This window comes from Bactrocera neohumeralis, chromosome 4, assembly GCF_024586455.1.
Source record: "Bactrocera neohumeralis isolate Rockhampton chromosome 4, APGP_CSIRO_Bneo_wtdbg2-racon-allhic-juicebox.fasta_v2, whole genome shotgun sequence".
Classification (NCBI taxonomy): Eukaryota; Metazoa; Arthropoda; class Insecta; order Diptera; family Tephritidae; genus Bactrocera; species Bactrocera neohumeralis.
The window spans coordinates 28211153-28235725 of record NC_065921.1 but is presented as its reverse complement, the minus strand read 5'-3'; the positions used below and the strand labels follow the sequence as shown (position 1 = coordinate 28235725).

General features: G+C 36.0%; 1 protein-coding gene across 6 annotated transcripts in view; it reads right to left on the bottom strand.

Moving 5' to 3' along the window:
- The window catches only part of LOC126755685 (protein GDAP2 homolog), a 105060-nt gene that overhangs the window by 28274 nt on the left and 52213 nt on the right, over nt 1-24573 (bottom strand). For 4 of the 6 annotated variants that reach the window (XM_050468427.1, XM_050468428.1, XM_050468430.1 and 1 more), the window contains 8 exons: nt 24322-24385; nt 23998-24149; nt 23786-23928; nt 23591-23723; nt 21363-21472; nt 21056-21298; nt 10626-10762; nt 8004-8098 (listed from right to left, as the gene is read on the bottom strand). In XM_050468427.1, coding sequence (XP_050324384.1) covers nt 8004-8098; nt 10626-10762; nt 21056-21298; nt 21363-21472; nt 23591-23723; nt 23786-23928; nt 23998-24149; nt 24322-24381 — 1073 coding nt within the window. In that variant the 5' untranslated portion in view covers nt 24382-24385. Of the gene's footprint in view, nt 1-8003; nt 8099-10625; nt 10763-10863; nt 10907-17880; nt 17944-21055; nt 21299-21362; nt 21473-23590; nt 23724-23785; nt 23929-23997; nt 24150-24321; nt 24386-24573 lie in introns of those variants that run through there. The other 2 variants (XM_050468432.1, XM_050468431.1) reach the window with 2 other exon arrangements.

Genomic DNA, 24573 nt, shown 5'->3' with positions numbered 1-24573 from the left:
AATATAAAAAATCGGTGACTAATGTAAAATTTTTTCTTGCGCTCACGTGTCAGTATTGTTTAAAAAAATTCCATGAGGCAGAAGATGTCTTCAAAATAACAAAAATTTGGTTGTGTATCGAAAAGGTTTGCTGATGCTGGCACTCCCTACTCAATGTTTTTGCTTATAATTTGGGACTGGAACTTCCTTCGAGTGATGTCAGAGCATCTTATTAGAGCTGGCAAGAGACTGTGACTCATGGATTTTCTTATCGGTATGATTGAAAATGCTGATGACTAATATGCGTAGATAAATAAATGAGGATTGAACTGCGACCTAAAGTCTATTGTATATTGTATAATATACGTAAGTATGTACATAAACATAAACATGCACACAAATGTATGTCTATGAGCTTCCAGAGTGTTTAGACTTGTTTGGACTAGACTGTTTAATTTATTTTATGGAATTAATTTTATTTTTAGGAAAATAGAAAAATGTTGGTATTGTCCAATTTTTTCCTTATATTTTTGAAAATATTATGGAAGGCATTCAGTACATGGACTGGAGGAAACTGTTGCATATACATATAATATATTAATCACAGAAGTATAACCATATTGAGTTTAATATTTCAATGTAAAGAAATTATCGGAATTGAAATTTGAGTTTTAATCTATATATCTCTTAAGCCACCACAACAAAAGTTGCTTCAGCTCTGTGTGCAGCGCGAAAATGGATGAAATCGGATTAAAACAGTAACGACATGCTTCAGAGACACAAAACTTTACACTAATAGTTTTATCGAAAACATAAGCCTACGAGTGGTCCGAAGCCTTCAAAGACGGTCGAGAGATCGTTGAAGACATGCCTCGTTCTAGACGATCCTCGACCTTTTCAAGTGATGAAAATATTAAAATAGTTAAGGATGTGGCGAGTGTTAGAGAGATGGCAAGAGAACTCAACATCTATTGCGCGTCCGTTCGAATGATTTTGGGTATGAAATACGTTCTTGCTCGACTCGCCACGAAAAAGCTGAATTCTTTTCAAACGGAGTACCATGCTTGATCATGCGAATTTCGTTCTCACATTCAAGGAGAGCATTATAACTACCGACGAAACATAGGTTTATGAGTTTGACAAGCAAACAAGTCAACAATCATTGGAATCGAGGAAAAAACAAGCCAAAATTTGAAAACCACATATTTTAGCAACGAATCCACACATGATCCTGAACACAATACTTGTATATATATATATTTTTTTTTACTAATTTCTAAGATTTTTTATTTTAACTTTAACGGCAAAAAAATTATTTCAAAGTTTTGGTATGACCAAATAATTTATCCTTTTTTTTTGATATTTATAATTGCACTTAGACCAACATTACACCCTTTGTGCTCCGGGGAGGTAACCAATTTAAGCCTTATCCAGCAACTCTGTAGATTTGGTAGAAGACGTAATGCTTTTGTATTACTCTTAATATATTTATACCCTGAACAGGGTATATTAAGTTTCTCACGAAGTTTTTAACACCCAGAAGGAAGCGTCGGTCACCCTATAAAGTATGTACATATATAAATGATCAGTATGCTGAGCTGAGTTGATTTAGCCAAGTCCGTCTGTCTGTCCGTCTGTCGGTCCGTCCGTCTGTCTGTCTGTATATATACGAACTAGTCCCTCAGTTTTTAAGATATCGTTTTGAAATTTTGCAAACGTCATTTTCTCTTCAAGAAGCTGCTCATTTGTCGGAACTGACGATATCGGAATGAAGTTCTTGTATGGAAAACTTTTGCATTTGACAAGATATATTCACGAAATTTGACATGGATTACTGCTTAAGGTAATAATATAATCTCCGCAAAAGTTGTTCAGATCGGATTACAATAGCATATAGCTTCCATACAAACTGAAGACATAGTTACTAAAATATATGCACCTGTGAAGGGTATATTAGTTTCGATGCAGCCGAAGTTAAGTTTAATTTAATATTTAAGTACATGAAAAATTTCGATTATTATGGTATCGATAATATAAATAATCGCTTAAATTGTCGTCGCTATTAAGTATTCACACGCTTTGAAGTTATTAACGATCCAAATGCTAATTAGCACAAACGAGATTTAAATTAAACGCACTGAATGAACACAACGTAATATACGCATACACTTGACTGTATGTATATGTGTATTTATATATACAAGTATATGTTTATATATAATAATAAGTATAAAATATTTCACATCGGTGCAATGACCTTCAGTGAAATTCGAATGCACATAATATATAATATTTCTAAAAATATAAAGAATTCAGAAATACAGTGTTGTTTATTATATGTTTTGGGATATTATTTAAGTTAAGGAAGTTTTATGTATTAACTAATTTTTTTTTCATAATACATATAAGAATGAAATTTGGAATGAATATTTTATTCTTATGTATTCTGAAAAATTTCACGTTCAGCACAAATTGTGGATGCCAAAGATATAAAAGATACAAGAAAAAATTATGTAGGCATAATTAAAACGCATTTTTGTGTGGCATGAAGAACCTTGAAAGTTAATATACATATCTTCATTAAGTTTCTCTCGAAGTTGGTAACATCCAAGAGAAAGCGTCAGAGACCCTCTGAGAGCATTTTACTATACTTAACTTGAATCAAGATCAAAGAGGAACTTTTGTGCGACAAGGCATGAATGCACATAAAAGACGCTGACTATATTAAAATGCTACGGTCGGTGTTATGAGACAAAAGCGAGAAAATTACTGGGAGTGGAAAAAATATGTGCTGTAAGTAAAGGAAGTAGATGCTGATACGAAATAAAGGAATGTAGATGTATGGAACCATCTTAGCAACTACTAAATTATTTATAGCCTTAACTGCAGAGACTGGTGTGGTTTGGAGTAGCCTAAACAATGACAGTCGTATAAACAACTATACTTATTGGTATAGCGCTACTTTCAGATTAGTAGATTCGAGAGTAAAGCCCATCTCTTGAAGACTAAAAGTTCAACTTAATGGGTTGCGAAAAAGCCATTCAAATAGTTATGTACTTGTCTTGGCACAAATGCTTTTACAAAGCCAATGCGCTTGAAGCCAATAAGGTTCAACAGATGCTAGCGGCTTCTTTAGTGGTACATGGTCAACGCACAGTATCCTCTTTACAAATGAAAATATTTTCACTGTCAAAGAAGTTTTCAATAAACAACTTGACGAAGTCAGAGAAAAAACTTTCAAGTACTGAAAAAATGTTATTACAAGGGTTCGACGGGGTCACCATCCATCTGCTGTAATGATTAAGTGGGGAGTTTTCTGACACCTCTTCACTTCTGCGAAAAAGACGTTGAAAGTGGGATAAAAGTGAACCAGTAAGATGCTTTAGAAGGCGTGCTTAAAGAAATACTTTCTTCGATGGAGAACATTGGATCATCCAGCAAGATTCTGCTCCATTACACTATGCAAAACCAACCAGCAATGGCTTAAAAGCAATCTTCCTGATTTCATAGCTGCAAATAACTGACCGACTGGAACTCTAGTTCCATTGAAATATAGTTTGTGATCGGAGTTGTAGGACATGGCTTGTCAAATGCCTCACAGAAATTTGGAGTGTCTAAAAAAATCTGTGATTCAAGCAACGTCGCCAGTAACAACAGAAACTGTGCGTGCTGCTATTGATCAATGACTGAATCGATTGAAGGCTTGTGTGAGAGCAAAAAGTGACCATTTCATACTAAATTTTGTAAATCTCTCATTTAATATATACATATTTAAATAAAAATAACTGTATTAGAAAATGTGATAAAGTTTATTTTATATAATGATCAGAACTTGTAACAGAACTTATGGCAGGACTAAGAGGAGTAGAAAGCAGAGCAATGCCATTATGTGAAGCGACGGCTTTTGGAGTTTCTGTGAAAGAGGTTCTGTGAAAGTTTTATATACTTTTATACTTAAAAATGAGACAGTTAAGGAAACAAAAATCAAGCAAGTCCAATCCATAGCACATATCACTCGAATATCTTCAAATGTTTGCTAAATTGGGGTGCCTGCCGAGTTTAGTGAAATAGCGAAAAGAATCATATTTCTTACCATTTGAAAGATTACATAAGAACTATATATATTATACTATGTATATATGTTTGTGTATTCACACACATATATATTATACAAAATTTCAAACATTAGGAAGTGTAGTCTTAGCTGCATACAAAACTCAATCGGATACTTTTACGTGCTGCAGGATACAAACCCACCTCGTGACGTCATTGATTAACGACACGCATTTAAAGACGTCATCGTTGGTGCACACGAAGTTCGTGCACGAGAGGCTTGTCATATTTAATGGTCTATACATAGTATACATAAGTACAGCTGAATTACCATAAATTAGATTGGTTTTGATGATACGGTTTGTTCACAATACTAATATATGTATATACCCTAGGTGCCATACAAATATATTTATACATATACATATATATGTATATACCAGATATCAACAAAAAACCCCACTACAAAACTCTCACTCCTTCTACCACTCAAACATGCACACATATGTATATTAATATATATCAACTAACTATTGGCATGCGTCTGTTGACGTCATTGACTTTCTCAAGGTGGCACCTACACCGTTAGTCGACTAGAACCGTTGGCACGACAAATGCAGAACGTGCCACAAGTCAAGCAAGTGGAATGAATTCTAGTGAAGGCAAAAGTAAAAAAGAAAATTGTCTATAAAAATAGCACAAGGCCTATTTATAGTCCACCAATGTTTGTTTACAATTTTCTTTTACAACTACAACAATAATTTTTCTAGAAATTAAATGACTGTCAGCGTTTGCAATGACGAAGAGAAGGTCGTAAGTCGTAAAGGCAATCGCTTTAATAGCAATTTCTAAGAAAGCATAGCTCTAACTGTAAATATGTTACTACATAGTTAATGAGTTAACCTCGTGTTGTGTAATGCGAGTAATGAAATATTAACGCTTTCCCTTGTTGTTCTATTAAGTTCGGGCGGAAAGTTTATGACGAGACAAAGTCGACGCCTTTTTTGTTTTTAGAAATGTTTACTGTAACCCGGGCGCTGTGTGGACGGAAGGTAGTTCTTGTTTTGTTTATCTAACTTTTTTTTGATTTCTGCAAAGCGCATTAAAAGTCACTAAATTGTAATTGAAAAGTGCGCAATATGATTCTAGAGTGCTCACGTTTTGTCATAAACTCGAGTTTAAGAATGTTAGTGCTTTCTGTTCACAGTTCAATGAAGCCTCAGTTTTGAGGTGAGTTGTCATTGGAGAGTTTATGAAACTCGGAGTTTAATTTTACAAATTTTTTATATACGACGTAGGTCGTCTAACTGCTTGACTCAGTTTTTTAAGGTAGTGTTCAACAAACTCGGAGTTAAATATACTAATTTGAGGGTTTAAGAAAAAATTTATCTAATTTGTATGTAATGATCAAATGTCAGTCCTAGTATTCTTAGTGAAAAGTTTAACAAACTCGGAGTTTAAGTGGACTAATTGGAGGGTTTAAGATACAAATTGATCTAGTTTTATGTAGAGCTACAAATATCAGTCTCAGTGTTTTTAAGGAAGAGTGTAAAAAATCGGAGTTTAAGTATACTAATTTGAGAGTTTATGAAACTCAGAGATTACTTTGAATACTTTTACATAAACAATGTCAGTGTCTGGGTTGTCAGAGTCAGTGTTTCTATTGGTGAGTTTAAGAAACTCGGAGTTTAATTTTATTATTTTTTCTTATCTTTTTTATGTAGGTGGGCAAACTGCCGCACTCGGTTTTTGAGGAAAGAGTTTAAAAAACTCTAAGTTTAAAAAAACTAATTTGAAGGCTTAAGAAGCAAAAAGTTTAATTTTACTACTTCCATGCATACAATATCTGGGGGTGAGATGTCAGTGTAAGAATTTTCTCGATGAGTTTAATAAACTCGGAGTTTATACTAAGATATCTGTGTTATATATGTCTGTTATATACGATATTTGTGCCTGAATTCTCAGTATTAGTGCTTCTAACGAAAAGTTTAAGAAAGTCAGAGCTTAATAAGGCTCTCTTCATTTATTCGATATTTTTGACCAATGACTTAACTCGTATGACCATTTTTTGTTACAAACCAAGGCTGTATCTCTATAAAGAACAAAAACGGTTAACAGTACTCGTGTTATGACTTTATATTCGTAAATTAATATTGTCAATTTCCTGGAAACCTTTAAATTTCGTCATTTGAAATAGAAATTAATGACTGATGCCTAACTATTTAGTTCGTTTCCACATGAACTTAACCCCACCTTAGCAACTACTTCTTTGTAAAGACAGCTATATGTAAAACCATGTTTTATTCCATTATTTAGTATCTTTTCATTTATTTCAGGCGACGTGTGTTTGACGTAGAAGAAGTTGTATGCTTTGTATATTACATAATGCAAGTGACGTGTGCACAATAGCAGATTCTATTACATTTGCTGTTGACTTGACGTGCCATAAAAAAAACATACATATTTATAAATTGTCTAAGGAACGCACTTCAAGTTATTTGATATCTGTGGAATTTTTTTAGTTGAGTTAAATATAAAATCAGAAGCAGATATAAAGGGTGTTTTTTTAGTAGTGTGGCATTTTTTCGGAGTTGGTCATTAAAACAGTTGGTACTTCATTTATACTTAGTTTAGTTTGCCATTTCATAAGGTATAGACCTATTACAGAGCAACGTTTGGAAATCGATGAGTGATGATAACGCACAAGCCATTATTGAGAGAGAGATTATTCATATTTCTGCAGAAATGAAGCCATTATGGACGGCTCAGTCCAGTTATAGTCCATGGGGAAGAATATATGTCCAAGATTAATGACTTTTTTGTACCTTTGTTTGGAGGATATTGATGTGGATGACCTTTGGTTCTTACAAAAGGGCTTCTGCTTACAAAATAATCAATTCATTGAAGAAAAATTTTTGTGAGCGCAGTATCTCGAGTCGTGGACCCATTGCATGCGCTCACTACTACTGTCTTGAAATATACGTTTTCGATTACTGCAAAAATTGGTCGATTTGGTCTTGGTTGGAATTTATTTGAGCCAGCCGCGCCGGTAACTTGTCCGTAATCACTTTTAAAATATATCGGAAAAACCGCATCTTTACAAAAAAGCTAAATTCTTGCTTGAACCAAATGCGTTCTATTTCATCTGGAAAACTACATGTCTAATAAAACACCCTTTATATGTATAACCTCGTATGCAGTTCAGTTCTTGTGTGTTCTTCAAATAAAAAGTCACATTAAATTCTAATTTTTGAATACTCCAAACTGTTACATTGCTATTGAAATTCAAATTTTATTAGTTGGTTTATGTATTAACTCCGATCATCTAGATAGCCAAAGAAAAAAGGTATAAAAAAGTATAAAAAAATTACCTTATTATATTCTTAATTAATGTAAAATATTTTAATTAGAAAATCTCACAACGTTCATAGCAAAAATATTTTGTATATGCAGTAAATAAAAATAACCCCTTTTTGTGTACGAGGCCGCTGGTCATAAGCCTTTAGTTATTTGGTGGGGTTTCGATACAAAAAAGTGATAAGAGCCAAATAACATAGACATATGCAATAAGTAATAGTAATGTTTAATAAAAAATACAAGCTTCACTGTAGAGCTGCCTAAATATCCTCAAAAATTTGCCTACAATACTTAAAACAGTGCCACCAAGGCGTATGAGTAACTTCAAGTAGTCCTTCAAAAAATCTTAAACATAAGCCTTGTTCTAGCTTACACTTTACTCAATTTGAAATTTATATACGAATCTGTCAGTCGTATAGCCAGTAATAATAATAATCTAACACTCGAACTTAATTTGACGTGTTTGAGCAGCAGTGCGTATGAGTAACATAAATGTATTATCCTATCATAGATTTAGCATTAGAAAATCACTTATATTGATCATGTGCTATTAAGAAAATGTACACATAAGACTATATTTAACATTTCATTATATATAAGCAAAGAGCACTCACCTCTCCTGATGCTCTAAGCCTTCCAGTCCGTCGGCAATGACGCTCTCAACAACATGATTTCGATTGCCTAATAAGTGTTGTCTATCCAAATCGATCTGAAAGTGAAAAAAACATTTAGAAAAATTTAATTAGGAAAAATAATGATAAATATATTAATTTTGCTACTTATTAATTAAGAATATTCTTGAAAATATTATCAGTTAGATTTTGAAGAGTTGGATAGTAGAGATGTAAGCAGAGCAGCTGAGTTCGGTATTGATTGTTGAGTGTACTACTTCAATGGGTATTAAAAATTAAAAACATAATAACGAAAAGTGTTATGTTCTATATTTTAACTTTAAAAATATTACATATTATGATATCGAATGCTTATTGAAAGCTACTTAGAGTAAAAGAAAATCCTTGCGTCTAACAAAAACGCCTAACAAAAAACAAAAATTGGACATGCTTTCATTTTTAAAATTGTAAATTACGAAATAAAAAGTTGAACTCAATATTCGCAATGAATGTATAACAACAAGAAATATAATACTTTTATCGCCCAACTCGATCACTTCTTAATACTGGTTAGGCGCTTACCAAGCATGCAAACAAGGGTTAAAAGTGAACAAACTGTGCCGCTGCCGAAGAAACGTGTTTTGGCAACGCATTTTTTAATTTAGAACAAGAATCAAATGCGATTGTTCGAAAAGTCGGAAGAGAAATTTGCTTTTTGTGATTAACCGCACAATTTTGTTGTGTTTTTATTTTATTTATATTTTTTTTAATTGTGTACTTTAAGCTTGATTCGGTGCTTTTATAAAGCATTTTATTGGCGACAGGTAGGTCAAAATTAATTCTTCGCATTATAAATGGGGTCAGAAAGGCTGATAAACCATTTACGAGGTTAGATTGATAAGTTAGTGTTTTGTAAATATTTTTTTTTAATTAGGAAAGCAATTATTTTCTTTATTTAGAAGACAACAAAAAGAGTTTGCTCGACGATTTTTGACACCGAAAACTATCTTGATTATTAGATTCTTTCGAAACAGAATTCTGAATTTGATTTATGGTGGGTTTTGGTTGTACTATGACAGAGCTAGGCTAGGCTTATAGGAAACCCGTTGTGAAACCATCGAGACTAAAAGCCCTTCACTCTATTGTCTTCTCTCTGAACTACCCTGTGCTCCTGATGAAGTTCATCAGTACGAAATGTTTTATCTGTGAAACCTTCGAAAAGTCCTAAAGACTTGCATTTGCATATAATATATTTTATAGTCTCTTCTTCTCTACCTCCTGACAGCTCCTATAATTGCCTTTATATGGTGTTCCCAATCTTCCATCATCATGTCTCCTAAATAGATAATGGCATGTTAGCACTTTTAGAGTTCTTAAATATATATTTTTTTAATAGTCGACAACTGTGCTCCATATTCCATTCAGACCATGTTTACCTACTTGTTGAGCAAGTTAAGGATTGACTCCACCGAGACTCAGCTATATTGTATTTATAACGTGTTTGTCGATTAGATATAAATTCCTTCTTTTTCGGAGTCTAATTGTAGTGTGGTATCGGTTCTGGCTAGTTCATTTGCTTCACAGTTACCAGTAATATTCCTAGGGCCTGGAACCGGTAGCAGGATTGTTGTAAAAAGGGTGTTAGATCCACTAAGGATCTAGGTGGTACCCTAAGAGAGTTAAGTGATTTTAAAGTCCCTTGGCTATCTGTATAAATAAATACACACATATTGTCAGAACAAGAAGGATTTCCTTAATTGCTGTGATCTTCGCTTGGAAAACATTGCAGTGATCTGGTATATATGGAGAAGGAGCTGGCTACACTTGGAATCTCCAAACAGCGAAAAGAAAGGACGACTGGCGCGCTGTTGTAAACTCGGCTATAATCGCGTAAGTGGTGTCTACGCCAATAAAGAAGAAGAAAAAGGTAGCAGTGGGGATTTCAGTAACCCTTGTATTCTCCTGATTAGCGATTTCCGCTGAAATTATCTGGCTCTAAGACACATTCCTTTTGCCAACGGTTTACAAACAGCTGATTGCTGACAGACGCAGTGTTGCAGTTCTAAGCGTTAAATTGAAAACACATTCTTAAGTCAAACCGTGCTCGTGAGAAATTGCGCATGAAAGGTTAGTTCATCTTTCGTCTCCGTCTTCATTTCTCTTTTTCTCCGTTCTTTTCTTTTCTCGCTAACCCATCTAAATCGCTTCGTATTTTGTGTTAACAAATACAAGGCTCAACAGGTTTTAAACCAATTTCGAGCAGCTTTTCAGTTAATAATTTTCCACAACAAAAGTACAAACGATGCGCTGAAATCGGCTGTGGAAGCTGTTGCAGTCCGGTTTAGAACCGTCGCGAGAGCAGACTGCTAGCAGGCACTCAACCCGCAGCGCAACAGAATAATTAAAAAAAAAAAATCGATGAAAAAATTTGAAAGAAATTATAACAAATTTTATACAAGATTAAATTTCTGTTCCACCACAACACAACGACTGACATACTGACACTTCGGAATTTTATCGCGGCGCGCAGTGTTGCCTTATTTACTTTATTTCCTCGCATGTGCTTAGGCATTGGTGAACAAAAAGACACTGTATGTAGAATATTTGGTTGTTTTTGCAACTCACCTGCATCTGTGAATAGGCGGACGATGTGACGCCGCCATAACTGTTGAGGCTCACGCCGTTCATGTCGGCGAAACCGCTCTCTAAGTCCGAATTGTTGCCTTCCATGTCGTGTGGGCTGTTGTCGGAATCGTCGTCAGCTGGAAGAAGCAGACATTTGAAGCAAAATTAGTGGACATTTGGAACAAAAATAACAATAAAGTTTATAAGTGTGTGTGTGTGTGTGGAACTTAGCATTTACAGGAGAACTCAAAGGAGTCGTTGATCATTTTAACTCTGTGTGTATTTGTGTGTCGCGTTATAAATATGTAAAATAGATGATTTTTCCAATGAGAAACGCAAAGTAGAAACTATTTTTAAACTTTATTATTTTTTTAAATTTTAAATTTTTTTAATTTCTAAATTTTTTAAAATAATTTTTTTAAATTTTTTGTTGTTGTATGTATATTTTTAATATTCCTTTAAATTAAAATTGATTTTGATTTATTTTTTAATTAAATTAATTTTTTATTAATTTTTAACGGATTAATTAAATTAATTTTTTATTAATTTTATTAATTTTTTTTTAATTTTTTAAATTATGTAGATTTTTTTGTTGTTTGTATTTTTAAATTAAAAATGATTTCGAATTATTTTTTAATTAATTAATTTTTTTAATTTTTGTTGTATAATTTATTTCTAATTAAATTTTTATTTACTTTTTTTAAATTAATTTATATTTTTTATGTTTTTTTGAAATTTTGTTTTATTATTATTTTCTTTTAACTCCGCACTTCCAATTGCGCTCGCTTTTAGTCGCCTTTTGCGCGTTCTCCTTGCTAACACGCTCGCCGCGCTTTGCCTGTTTATTTTTATTTCCAATTTTTGTGGTTTTTATTTGTTGTTGTTGTTTGTTTCACGTTTCGCCTGCGCTGTCTTCGCTCGCACAATGACTGTAGTGACATTTAATATCCGACTGATTGTGACTGGGCCGAGCCAAGCAGTTCATTGGTATACACTTGCTGCTCGCTTTCGCTGTTTGGACTGAAGTGAAGCTGTAGCAGTCGACAAGTTCCACATGCTACACTAGCCGCGCTCGCATGCCCGCCTGGCTGATGTATTTGTGATGCCATGTGCCCTGAACCGCCTCCTACTATTTGCTCTGCATATCCGCTTGCCAGTTGCGAGTTGTGTTGTTCTGTTGGCTCGTAGATAAAACAACTCATCTTTGCTCGTAAATTCAACTGACACTTACTACACCCATACACACATATACACATATACACAGACGCACTGACGCTCGAGATAAAAAGTTATTTATCCCCTTTAACGGTCCATATCGAATTGTCCAAATATTTAGGTTTTTGTTCTTTCTAGCTTTCAAACTGATAAGCAGATCAGTTTCTGTTGTAGTTGTTGTCCATTTGATGGGCGTAGTGTAAGATATATAAATAAAAGTGAGTCGGCCGGTTTAGAATGAAAAAAAAAAACTCAGTTTTTTGTGGCGAAACGGACAACATGTTGTGATGTGTTTTTATGCTTGTATCTAGGCTCAATCGCTGTGCAGTAATGTTTAGTAACAATAGGAGACGAAGCAAGCTACTTGGAACTAATAATTATTAGGCAGGAAGTTTACAGGGATACAGAAAGTAGCTGCAGCTCTCTAAAAGTATAGTGAGGCCGAAATGATGTCTAAAAAGTCGACATATATGCAAGCATAAGTGGAGCTCCCAGAAAAACTCCAAGTCATTCATAACGTTATTCTACATTTACTGACCACAAACTTGTTCTGGCAGCCAAGTCAGCTGTTAGACTCCCTGTTAGTCGTCTAAGTTACTTAGTGAGTTCCCGTTTTTAAGCAATACCACGGATTTTTGAAATCCTATAGAATTAAATTTAAATACGGTTCCCAATATCGCCACTCCTTCCAGAGAAGAGTGGGAAAGGTGTGAGGTGGTCAAGGACCGAGGGATAAGTAACTATAAGGATAAGTCCAAACTAAATAATCGAGTCAGCAAAAATAGGTACCAGAATCGCCTCCAACTACCAGCCTATTGCAGTTTTTTTCAACCGAAGATCACAGCCTTATTGCTCTGACAAGGAGTGTGTATTTATATATTGTATGTAGAATAGCTAAGCATTTTGGAAACCACTTTAGTTGCTCAAGCTTTCGTTAAAGGTAGTGAAAGAATACTTTGATCTCTTGATCTTTTAGTGGATGTAACATCCTATTTCACGATAAACCTGAGTGAAGCAGATGAACTAGCCAGAGCAGGTACCATCCTACAATTAGACTCCGAAAAGAGGGAAATTATGTGCCTCTGGCTACTTGTAGATATGTAATGAACAAAGATGTTATAAATATAGCCGAGTCTTGGTAAGATCTATCCCCAACTTGTTCAAAAAGTCGACAAACGCGTCATGAATGGAATATGGAAAATTCAAAAGGAATGGCAAAAGAATTATAGTATGAGTGCAAACATATCATTAACTAATTTGCAGACATGTCTGAGGACTAGGAACACCATATATATATATATATATATATATGGTAGAAGAAGAGGAAACTATAAAATATCTTCTAAGTTTTGTATAGAAAAGTAATCAAAACTATCGGTGTGGGTTTCTTGACGCTATTTTGGAGTTTGCAATGATAAATCTTTTCGTACTGACGAACTTCATCAGAAGGCCGGCGTTGTTGAGGGAGAACATAATAGAGTGAGGCGATTTTAGTTCCGGCGTCGTCATAAATCCATTCTACCTGGCGGCCTACCCTCTCCGAAGACAGCTGGAACTGACACGCTGAAGCTAATGGATCCATTCCAATAGAACGATCGCTAGTTACATACCACTCCGGTGATGGCGAATCACTTAATCATAAATTTACTTTAAAGATCGCCACCGTCCATGCAGATTTATACTACATCTTGATAATATAATATTCTGCTTTCTCTTAGAGTAATAAAATTGCCTTTTTTAGTACTTTTTGCCGGGCCTTTCTTTATCATTGTTCAGTTGCAGGTACAATTTAAGAATTTTGAGTTTAAACACTTGGTTACATTTGAAAGAGACGACTAAGCCAGCATAACTGTTACATTTCAATCCTTTGACATGTGTACAGGCCCATATGAGGTTGTCCAGTGCATAGTTCCATCATATGTTAAAACTGTTCAGAGTCACTAAAACTTTAGGATTTTCAAATCGGTTATCTTAATCGAGAACATTTCAAGAATATATTCATATATTAAAGCAATAGTTCAAGCTTTAGGCAGATGTTATATAGGTCGGGTTTCATGCTCACCGAGAGAGAACTTTATTTCAAAAGTTACCAGCATGAGTCTGTCACTAGTACTGGAGATGGTTCTTAAGTCGTACAAAGTGAGTACATCTTCTCTCTTTGTTTAACAAAAACCAACTCTAAATGAGATAATGTTGTTGTTGTAATGGTTATCTACCCCCGTTAAGGATTAGATACGTTTTTCTCGAGGTCGGACCATAAAGAGAGACGTGTGAGATGTGTAGGCTTTGGTACGCAAAGAGGTGGTTATTATCCTGCGGGGACCCCCTTGCACACTGGACAACTGAAGCTCTTCGTCAGCAATGGGAGTTGTTTTGACTCCGAGTACGCCATTCACTATGAGGGAGCCTGTGAAGGTGTTAATAACTCCACTTTGAATGGCGGTCAGTGCATATCTGAAGTTTTTAGCGTCCGAAGTCTGGTCGGCGTATTGTTTTATGTCGTCGACGTACATAGTTGGGGAAGGATCTCTAGATGTTTTTAAGAGGCGGTTCAGCTACAAGCAGGTAACTGCAGGGATGATTTCTGCTGTCTGTAGCTTCCTTGTCTGCATTTCTCTGTATCCAGGCGACCATATTGATGCGACGTGTTATGCGTGTTGGTGATGACTCTCGAAGGATGCACTTAGTACATTTTCGAAAGAAGTGCAAGTAGTTCAACAGCTACAGTTCAGTCGAAATTCTCGACAAAGTATGCAAGGAAATGCTGTTAAAATTTCGTTCAATTTCTTAGAGGAGGAGTTCCTTTCTGATTCCAGCAGATTTTGCAAGTATTTAAAATTAGTTTCCGTAATTCCAAGACAGCTCGTTTGAATTAAGAGTTCTTCTTTTCTATGGCTTCACAAAGGACTACATATATCTAGTTTTAGATTACCGCGAATATCTAGTTACCGCAAGACTCATCACTTCTAAAGACTCGCCTAAAGCGCAATATTTCAATTTCTGGTAAGAATGGGTGATTCCTTCTTATAATTTATGTCACAAATTCTCCAAGCTGGAAATCTTTATAAAAATAATTATTTTAAACACATTCACTTAGAACTAGAAAATAATGTTCTCAATCACAAAACAAAGCTTATAGTTACCTTCCGAGAGCTTATGGTAGGACGAATGCCGTATAAACATATTTGTAAATTTTAAAAATTATGTGAACTCGAAAAAAATCACAAATGAAAGCAGACTCTTATATTAAAGCTTCTACTGCAAAGCGTTCTATTTCACAGAGTGATGTCTTTAGCTGTGAGCAACGCTTTCAAATAGCATTGTATTTTAAATGATTCGCCTTGCGGTAATACAGTAGACGAGGTCAGTTATCAAGACTCAATTTGGACCAGTGCTATCGGTCATTTTCATGGAATTCGAATTTTGATTGAAGAGTTCACGAAATTGGCAAACATTATTGCCACCCAAGCGCCGGTATGTAAGTACTTATGTGTATTTTTTCCGACAATTGTTTGATATGCAACTTTTGGTGGCACGCGATTTAAGATTTTGAACTCTTTTGCACATATTTACAGAAGAAGAAGCAATCTATACGAATATATGTGCAATGATAAGACGTTTAATGAACTCATTTCCGACATGTTTTGACTCAATCGGCCTTGAAGTGTATGCAAATGCGGTGATCGTTTCGGAGCAGTCTGGTAGTGCTGAAATATGTCAGTGAACTGTTCTAGCATTTAAATTATTTATGCTTTTGAGAGCCTAACTGCTGCTCTGGCTCGGAAGCTGAGAACGCGCTGACATTGAAGAAGTGCTAGCTGAACATTTTGGAGTCCCAAAAATTTCTAAAAAGCTGCAATAAATTTGAATTTCTATAATAAAGGTCTAAAGCGACCTACTTAGCTTCGATTGACAAGCTGTAGGCTGTAAGAGGTGTTCCACTTGTTCAATTTCATAGAGAAAGTTCACTGACTGAAGTTCTATACAGTGAATTATTAGAAAATCAATAGGGGTCTACATAGCATGGCTTTTATATTTCGGGATTCGAGGAGATAACCAAATTTTAATCATCGAAAATCGATTTATTGTCTCTCAAGTTATTCTCCGTTAAGATCTATACACTTTTGTGTGCATTTGCACCAATTGTCGAAGCACTTTTGCCGCACTGATTGAGCTATCTCCAAAACGTGCCTTTTGAACGCATTGAGTGCCCCTTCAGATGTCGGAAAACATCGACATCTTAGTTTATTTGTTTCGAACGGTAATAAACATCAGTATTCGGTGTGAAGTCAGGACTATACTGAGAATGACTCATCAAATCGTTGTTTTGAGTGCTGAAAAGTGCTGTTGTTTCAGTATACTACATGTGTTAGCGCTCGCATTGTCGTGGCGAAGAGTGATCCATCTTCGACGGTTGGTTTTTTCTAATTTATTGTTAAAGTTAACTGGCAAACAAATGGTTATATACCACTCAGAATTTACAGTTCTGGGTTGTTATGATGGCGACATGTCCAGTTCTTCCCAACAAAAACAGGCAAGCATTTGCTTGGAAGTGCTTTGGCTCATCTTCTGCTGTTCACTTTCAGCTGCATACCCTTTAATCCATTACTCATCATCTGTCACGATGTCATAGACGTGTTTCGAAGAACCGCTATCGTATTTTGTTAAAATTTCTCTAAAAATTTGAGCGATTGACAAATTGTGTGGGATCCAACGCGAACCATTTTTTTTACAGTCAAATGTTCGTGCACTATTGCATGCATGTTAGTCCCATTAATGGCCATAGTTGGCTCAATCTGACGATAGGTCACATGACGATCTTGCAATATCAGTTTGCGCACAGTATCAATAGTTTCCGGAACAACAACTTATTTTGGACTTTCCCGAAATTCATCTTGGAGTGACCTACGACCGCGATTGAGTTCCCCTACGACTATCGATCTTTTAAAAATTGAATTAAGTTCATCTATGCACTCTTGATGAGTTAATCCACGTCGAAAATTGTAAAAAATAACAGCGCGGAAGTTTTCGCGATTTAATTCCATTTTTTGGTCGAGAAGAATATTTTAAGTTACTGTGAACAACACAAATAGCGCTCGCATGTCACGAAGTGTGTAAAACCCAGAAAGGAAAGAAAGGACATCCTATAAAATATGTATATATAGTTGGTCAGTTTTTAAAATATCGAACTGAAACTTTCTACATATTCTTTTCTCCTGAGAGAATCTGTGTTCTTGAAAGAAAACGTGCCTGAACACTCGGATATCTTCACACACTTTGACTTCATACCGGATCATTTGAATTATGGAGTTGCCAAGCCGAATTCTGCCTGCTTCTTCTCTGCGCATACTATCGGTGAGGGAGTTGTGGGTGGGAAGAAGCCGTTGGAGGAGAGGTACAGTGAGCTTCTTTCCGGATAGGTCAAAGCTTGGTGGGAAGATTGGAGGAGAAACTCTCTATTAACTTTAGCTCAGATTTCTTGATTATCGTAATGTTTTCCAAGCCGAGGTTGTTGCCATTAAGGTAGCTGTAGACTTACTGCTCCGGAATACAGCATCATTCAGAGAAGTAACCATTCACTCAGACAGCAGAGCGGCAGCCTTGCACTCATTAACAGTGCGTTCAGGGTTGGTCAAGTAATGTCTAACCTCCATAGCATCGAATGTCTTTCTGATAAGATTGGTATGGGTGCCATGCCACAGCGGAAATGCAGGAAATAAAATAAAAATAAAATTCGAAGTAAAGCTGTTTGAAAAAACAGGGAAAGCTCGCGGTGGTGTGACCCTGTATTTTGAATATATGGAATTCACATAAATACATGCAGTTTGCAGATTTTATATTTAACAATTTCTTTATGCCAGATATGATTCTAACTTTTCGATACCGTTTGGTAACTACTTTGTCATTGTACAATATAATAATAATTACCCAGCACAGTATGACACATTATTATTGACACTCATGAACTTGTTATACTATATAAGTTCGCTATAAAAGGTTTATTCTTAATAATTTGGCGAGCTGCATAGTAAACACTTACATTTGTTATTGTTTTTTAAATCACTGGATTTTTATACACTCTTGTTTTCGTAAAAAATGTTTGAAAATGTCATCAAATATATTGCGTTTTAGTTTTTAAAATCGAAACTTTATTGCTGCACCAGAAATTTAGTTAATATTTAATAAAACTCAAACGAAATAAATTTTATAATCTTCACGCGTTGAACGGTTGTCAGTAAATGTCAAAGTAAAAGTAAAAATCAATGTTTTTATCAGTTAAACAGATTGCCAAGTCTACGCCAAGTCGCAAAGTGAATTGCAAAAGATAATTTTATTAGAGATAGATCTAGTTGTTTCGAGTAACTCTATGTAATTGCCAAACAATGATTCATTGATATTTGACCATTCAGTGATAATCCTAAATATTTTTATGACTAATATATGTAAAATTATAATTGAGATAGGCGGCTTAGTCATACACACCCCTCTAACCACAACAACATATTAGTAGTTATTGCACTTTATGATCTGCCGTTTATCATTACACAAATGGTTGGCAACTCTGTAAGTGTATTTAAAGTGTCTTTAATCTTATCAGACTTATCGCAAACGCTACACCACCGCTCTTCAGCTTCGGCCGAGAAGAGTGCTTTTTACTTTGTGTGTAATTACGTATGTATGTATGTATGTATAGTTGGTATACTACATATATATAGTATAGAATACTGGTATATCTATATTTATATGACATACACACAGTCATAATTGGGATGTTGTCAATAAATCGTGCGAAAGCGTCGCATTGCTATCGCGAATTATCACTTGTTATCAGAAGTTTGTTATATTTACATATAATTATATTTATATTACGGTTATATTACATACAAAATTATTGGTAGCAAGTAAGGCAGACCTAATTTTATACTCTTGCAACTTGCAAGAGTCAAAGTCAGGGAAATACTTCAAGGTGTAAATGTCAATCAAATATATATATTTATATATCCATAAACTCTATATAACTCATATACAGACCGACAAATTCGGTATTAGATTTGTTAGAAAAACGAAAACCATTATACGTAGTATATGGGAGTTGGGGTAGTATCGACTCGATTTTATCTATCAACTATTATCATGCCACATACTAAAATAAAATATTCCCTGGGTTTCATTAAGGTTCCTTACATATGTACAATTGGAGCAAAGTCAGCCGGATATTCGGAAATCCTGATAATAGTCATATAGGGCTAGGTCAAGTTTTTGCCCAATTTTATCTATTTTAGGTACAAAAATTAAGTATATGAGGGTTCAGGGGGTTATTGACCCGGTTCAATCCATTTTCGGTACACAGAGATACTATTGTCAAGAAAGGATTATCTCTGAATTTAAATTGTAAATCACACACTTTGACCGACATTTTCGTCAAATGTCAACTATAGATAATGGGATCCACACAATCGGTACCTAAGGGCTTGAACAGTTTTGGTTGGTTTTGGCCAATTTTTGGTCATAATGTGTACTGGAAAGTGAAATTTAAAATTGTGTTACATCGGAAGTAGGCGTGCTTGTAGTCCGATTTCGCCCATTTTTGCTCTGTATTGTTACTGTAACATGAGAATATGAGAAGATATATGTCAAGTACTAAATTTAGTCGAAATCGGTCAGCCGGGTGCCAAGGTATGTGATTTTACGCCGGGCAACTTTCGTTGTTATAGCTTCAGTGGTTTAGGAGATGTGTACATTAAACTTATTAGAGGGCGGGGCCACGCTCACTCTTTCAAAATTTTTTTCCCAAAAGTGCCCCCTGCTACTACAATCCCCTGTGCTAAATTAGAGTTTTATTGTTGGTTATAAAATAAAGTATAAAGTATTTATATTTTTTATGAGGAAAGGGTCAATTTTGCAATAAAGTGATTAAAAAGAAAATATATTTGGCATTCCATGTCAACTTAAAAATCTTGAACCGGGGTCCAAACCCGAACATATTCATGTGGTTGTGTACGTCCGTTATTAGATCAATTCTTATATATGTAGCATTGGTTTGGAGATCAGTATTAAAGAATATTACTATATATAGTATTAGAACATTAAATATAATACAAGAGCCTGTGCAGGCGTTGGCGGTACGATTAAGACATGTCTAAATTATGCGCTGCACGAACTGGCCAAAGGCGTCTTCACACAGAAAGTGGAAAGATAAAAGTTTAATTTTTGTTTATAAGAATTAAGAAGATTTGTGTTTGGAATGGGAAGGGTTAGGGGCATAGCAAAATTCTGAATCTGCTCAATGGTAATATAAATAAGCCAGATTATATCCTCCCAAGATTGGATTTCAATAGTTGCATCACGGTGAGAACACTCTGTATACGTGAATAGTGAAGAGGTGTAATTAAAAAGGACGCTACTACCACAATCTATAATGATGAGTTAAAAATAGACTACCATACAAGGACGAGGGCATACTCCGAGGATCTTGATATCTCTGTTTATTTCCGTCTACCAAACTCAACTAGCAAATTCCAAGTGCTAGTACTAGGCTTAGAGAGGGCTTGTGGGGTTCTACTGAACAACTACGGAGGGATACAAAGAGCGACCATTTATAAAAACGAATGTAGGAAGGCTCCAGGTTCACTAACAGTCAACTCCACTTGTTCATAATTTAAGTTTCCGGAGAGCTGGAACAAAGTTAGCAAAGAAAAAGCAGACGATGCAGAGATAATGCCGTGCCTGTGAGTAACGAACAAGAAGGAGCTTAATTTGAATATATATATATGTATGTATATGAGAATTTTTGAAAACCTACATGCAAATGCAGGATGGCGAAACATATTTATAGACTTACAACTACCATAAAGGAACATTGGTCTTTTAAAGAACATGCTTTAAAATGGGATTGCCCTATAACAACACTTGCAGATAACCGTTACAACGAAAACAACATCATCTAAGAGGCTTGTGGAGTAGAAATACATACATACATATATGTTTAAGTTCATGTCTTAAGTTTAGAAAATCAGTGATCACCTTAATTGAGACACTAAAACTTCAAAGAGAACTGTTCGGAGAAATTATGATTCAAGTGGCAAGTGACTACATAACTGTTAAGTCTTATTTTGAAATATAATTCTTCATAAACAAGTGAAAAGATAATATATTCATAAGTGATCTTTTATGGTATTGCTTATTGTAAATGTTTTCGCGTTTGCTCCGCTTACCGTGTCGCATTAGTACGCTGTGCTGTGGATTGCGAATGATACGTATTTGTCGATCAGTGTTTTGTGGTTCACCAAATTCACCGCCAATATCCTTGGGCAATTGCCACAGGGCACTACGCTCCTCGAGGTGATCGCGTGGAAAGTAAAGCGGCGCTAGCACTTCATAAATGCCACGTTCGTGTGCGCTAACACACAATATCACAATTTGCGTTTGATATTTATCTAAAAATCGACGAATTGTACCTGAAAATAGTAAATAAAGACACCATTAATAGGCTATAGAAAAGGATGTTTGGGGAATAATTACGCAATGCTATGTGGGCAGCTAAGTCGGCTGGGAAACTACTCTGATTGGCACTTAAGTTGCTGATAGCGATTGTACGTAGATTTAGTTCCTTAGCTTTATACAAAGCATTTCTGCAAAGGGAAAATAATAAATATATTTGCATGCAAATTGTAAAAGTAAAATACAAAAGTTTGTTTAAAAATAGTTTTAAGATGTTTTTTAGTCGAAGAAGCAAGTTCAGTCTATTACTATAATACAGTAGAAAGGATAATCAACAACTGGCCACATATTCACCATACGTCAAATCTTGGAAAAGACCCGTGAAAAGAGGATCGGCGCACACCACCTGTTCGTCGATTGTTATAAATTTCAAAGCTGAGTTTGCCAGCCCGAAAAGGAGCTGCCTTTGTGCCGTTATGTCTGATTTTAGTATCCAGGGAAAACTAATACGGTTGTGCAAACTGACGTTGAGTAATTCAAAAGCCCCGTCAGGATCGGGATGGACCTATCCGAGCCGTTCGATACCAAACGAAGTTTCCGACAAGGTGACTCCTTATCGTGCGATTTCTTCAATCTATTGCTGGAGAAAATAATTCGAGAGAAAGGTTTGTGCATTGGTAACGGCGAATACCGTATTCGATAGAAGGATGAGCTGTGCGAGTTATACGACGACATTGACATGCAGGTAGTACAGCGAAATAAGAGACAGTGGCTACGCTGATTAGGTCATGTCGGTCGTATGGATAAAAGCAACCAGCTCTGAAAGTATTCGACGCAATACCCGCCCGGGGGAAGACGGAGAAGACCTCCAATTCGTAGGAGAGATCAGGTGGAGAAGTACTTGACTGCACTTGGCATCTCGAATCGACGCCAAATAACGAAAAAAAGAAAAGACAATGCAACTACGCGACGTCGCGCTGTTGTTAATTCGGCTATAACCGCGTAGCGGTGTCTACGCCTGTAAAAAGGAGGAACTGAAGTCTCCATATGAATATGGTCGAAACAATGTTAGATAATTCCTTTAATCACAAAACCATTTTCTTTTTAAAAGTCACAAATATAGATTTAAAACATCTATTTGCAGAGCAGATGTTCAGCAATGCTCTCGTCTGACATAACCTTATTAACGTAGAGAAAGATACGCGCAAGTGGAAATATTAGCCAAAACATAAGTTATAAAATGCCAAAGGAGCCCGGGTCTCCTGAAAAATGTTCCGTAAAGAGGGTAGTGTTTTCAACAAGCTTTAAGAGTGCAAAAACAAATACAGCAGCTTGGTCTAGGTGAAAACACTAGCACTAGCATTGGAGCTGCAGCTAAGGCTAGCTGCAAGAAAGCAACATTATCAGCGGCAACTGAAACTAAGCCAGATTAACTAGAGCCTGTCTGCAAAGCACGAGGATGCTAAACGTGGGTCTGTCTGTCAAAGAAAGCTGAACTTTGTCGGGCTGGCAATCCGCTCAGAAGGGTACATTTGCAAACCGCGAACGAATGAGGAGCTTAATGCATTTATTAAGTGAAACCGGTTATTTAATAGCCAACTTTAAACTTAAACTGCCAGGAACGGCTGGTCGGTGAGGTTGATCTCGAAGAGAAAATTTCTGGGGTACAAGCTGTGTTGAAAAACTTGGCTTTGGAGTGCTATTAAGCAATCCGCGTCCGCTACTGATGTCAAATAGTATCAGAGCCAAATCATGATGACTCCATGTGACGATGGGTGACTGATCGAGTTTTACAGAGTGACTATAGTCAAAGTTGGGCTCGAAAATCCAAAAGCCTGCTTTCTGGCGTATGGAAAATACATTCCATCCTTGGAACACAGCCACACCTCTCAGTTGCGCCAGATAATGCATTTAATTAGAGCCAATTTGCCAATGGTCGGGAGGAAATTCGCAAGGACTTTGGAGGACCACAGAATATGACGTGGAGACGAAAATGGCCCCGTGTGAGATCAGTCTATTATTTAGAAATGAATACATCGAGATCAGCTATGGATACTATGCCGTGGAGTCCTCGAGGGATGTCGAAAGTATACAGCGAGGTTAGTACCCTTCGGGAACTGAATTAGTAAACATACACTAACAGTTATTAGAGTTTTAGTGAATGAAAAGCTTTAAAGGCGGAAATATGCCAGATCTATTAGTACGGGTTATCAAAGTAGCCACAAAATAACGCCATATTTCCATAAATAAGCAACAACGCGCGATCTGTGCTATCGTAAACCATTACCATTACCCATTACACACATTACCTGTAAGAGTAATGCAATGTATTTTCAGCAGCACTTTTGAATGTCTCCTTCACAGCTGGTCCGACGGTGTGTATCACAAATTTGGCTGGTAAATTGTAGCCACGCGTAACGCACACCTCGCCAGTTCGGCACTCTACAGATGAAGAGGAAATGAAGTATTAATTTTTGAAGATTGCAAATGCTTGAAGTACTCACCTTTTAGGTTATTGCTTAATTCTTCCTTCAATTGATTACCGGCAGCAGCATAAATGCGTTCGGCAAGTGGATTAGTCTCGTTTTGTGTCTCCTCGATAGTATTTGTGATGGCGTCCACTTCGAGTGTGGTTACATCGCCCTCCCTGTGACGAAAGTGCAAATAACGGTATATATATATAACGGTGTAATTAAATGATGTAATTGCCAATTACCACAGCAAAAAGCGATTATTAACATCTTTTGATAACGGAAATGGACTGCAATTGTGACGTGGTCCGCCCAAAGTGGAGTAGTCCGTTATTGGCAGACGGGTATCTGTCTTCTCTGAGCCACCCCAGACTGAGAGTGTGTCAAATTTTACTTTCTGCTCCGGTTTTTGGTGGTTGGAGGCGAGTGGTGGAGGTGAGCATGTAAGTGGAAGAGAAATGAAAACAACCGTTAATTGTTTATTAACGTCGCTGCATTGATGCGAACATGCGCTCGCATATACTCGTAGCCATTTGCACGAATTGTTGTTGAAGGCGTCGATTACTTACGCACAATGTCGAGTCTGACGACGTCTTACAATCCTCATTGGAATTGGAATCAAGGCGCATGTCTCTGCAAAGGAAGAAGTGACGTGCAAAAGGATTTCATTAGCGATATTACAAGCATACGTATGTGTGTGTGTATATATGTATGTATTTAGTGGCTTTTAAGTTACTAGTTATGATATAATATAAGCGCTATTGATTGGGAAATACGTAAACGCACGCGAGGAAAAGTTTTCAAGGTAACATTTTTTTTAT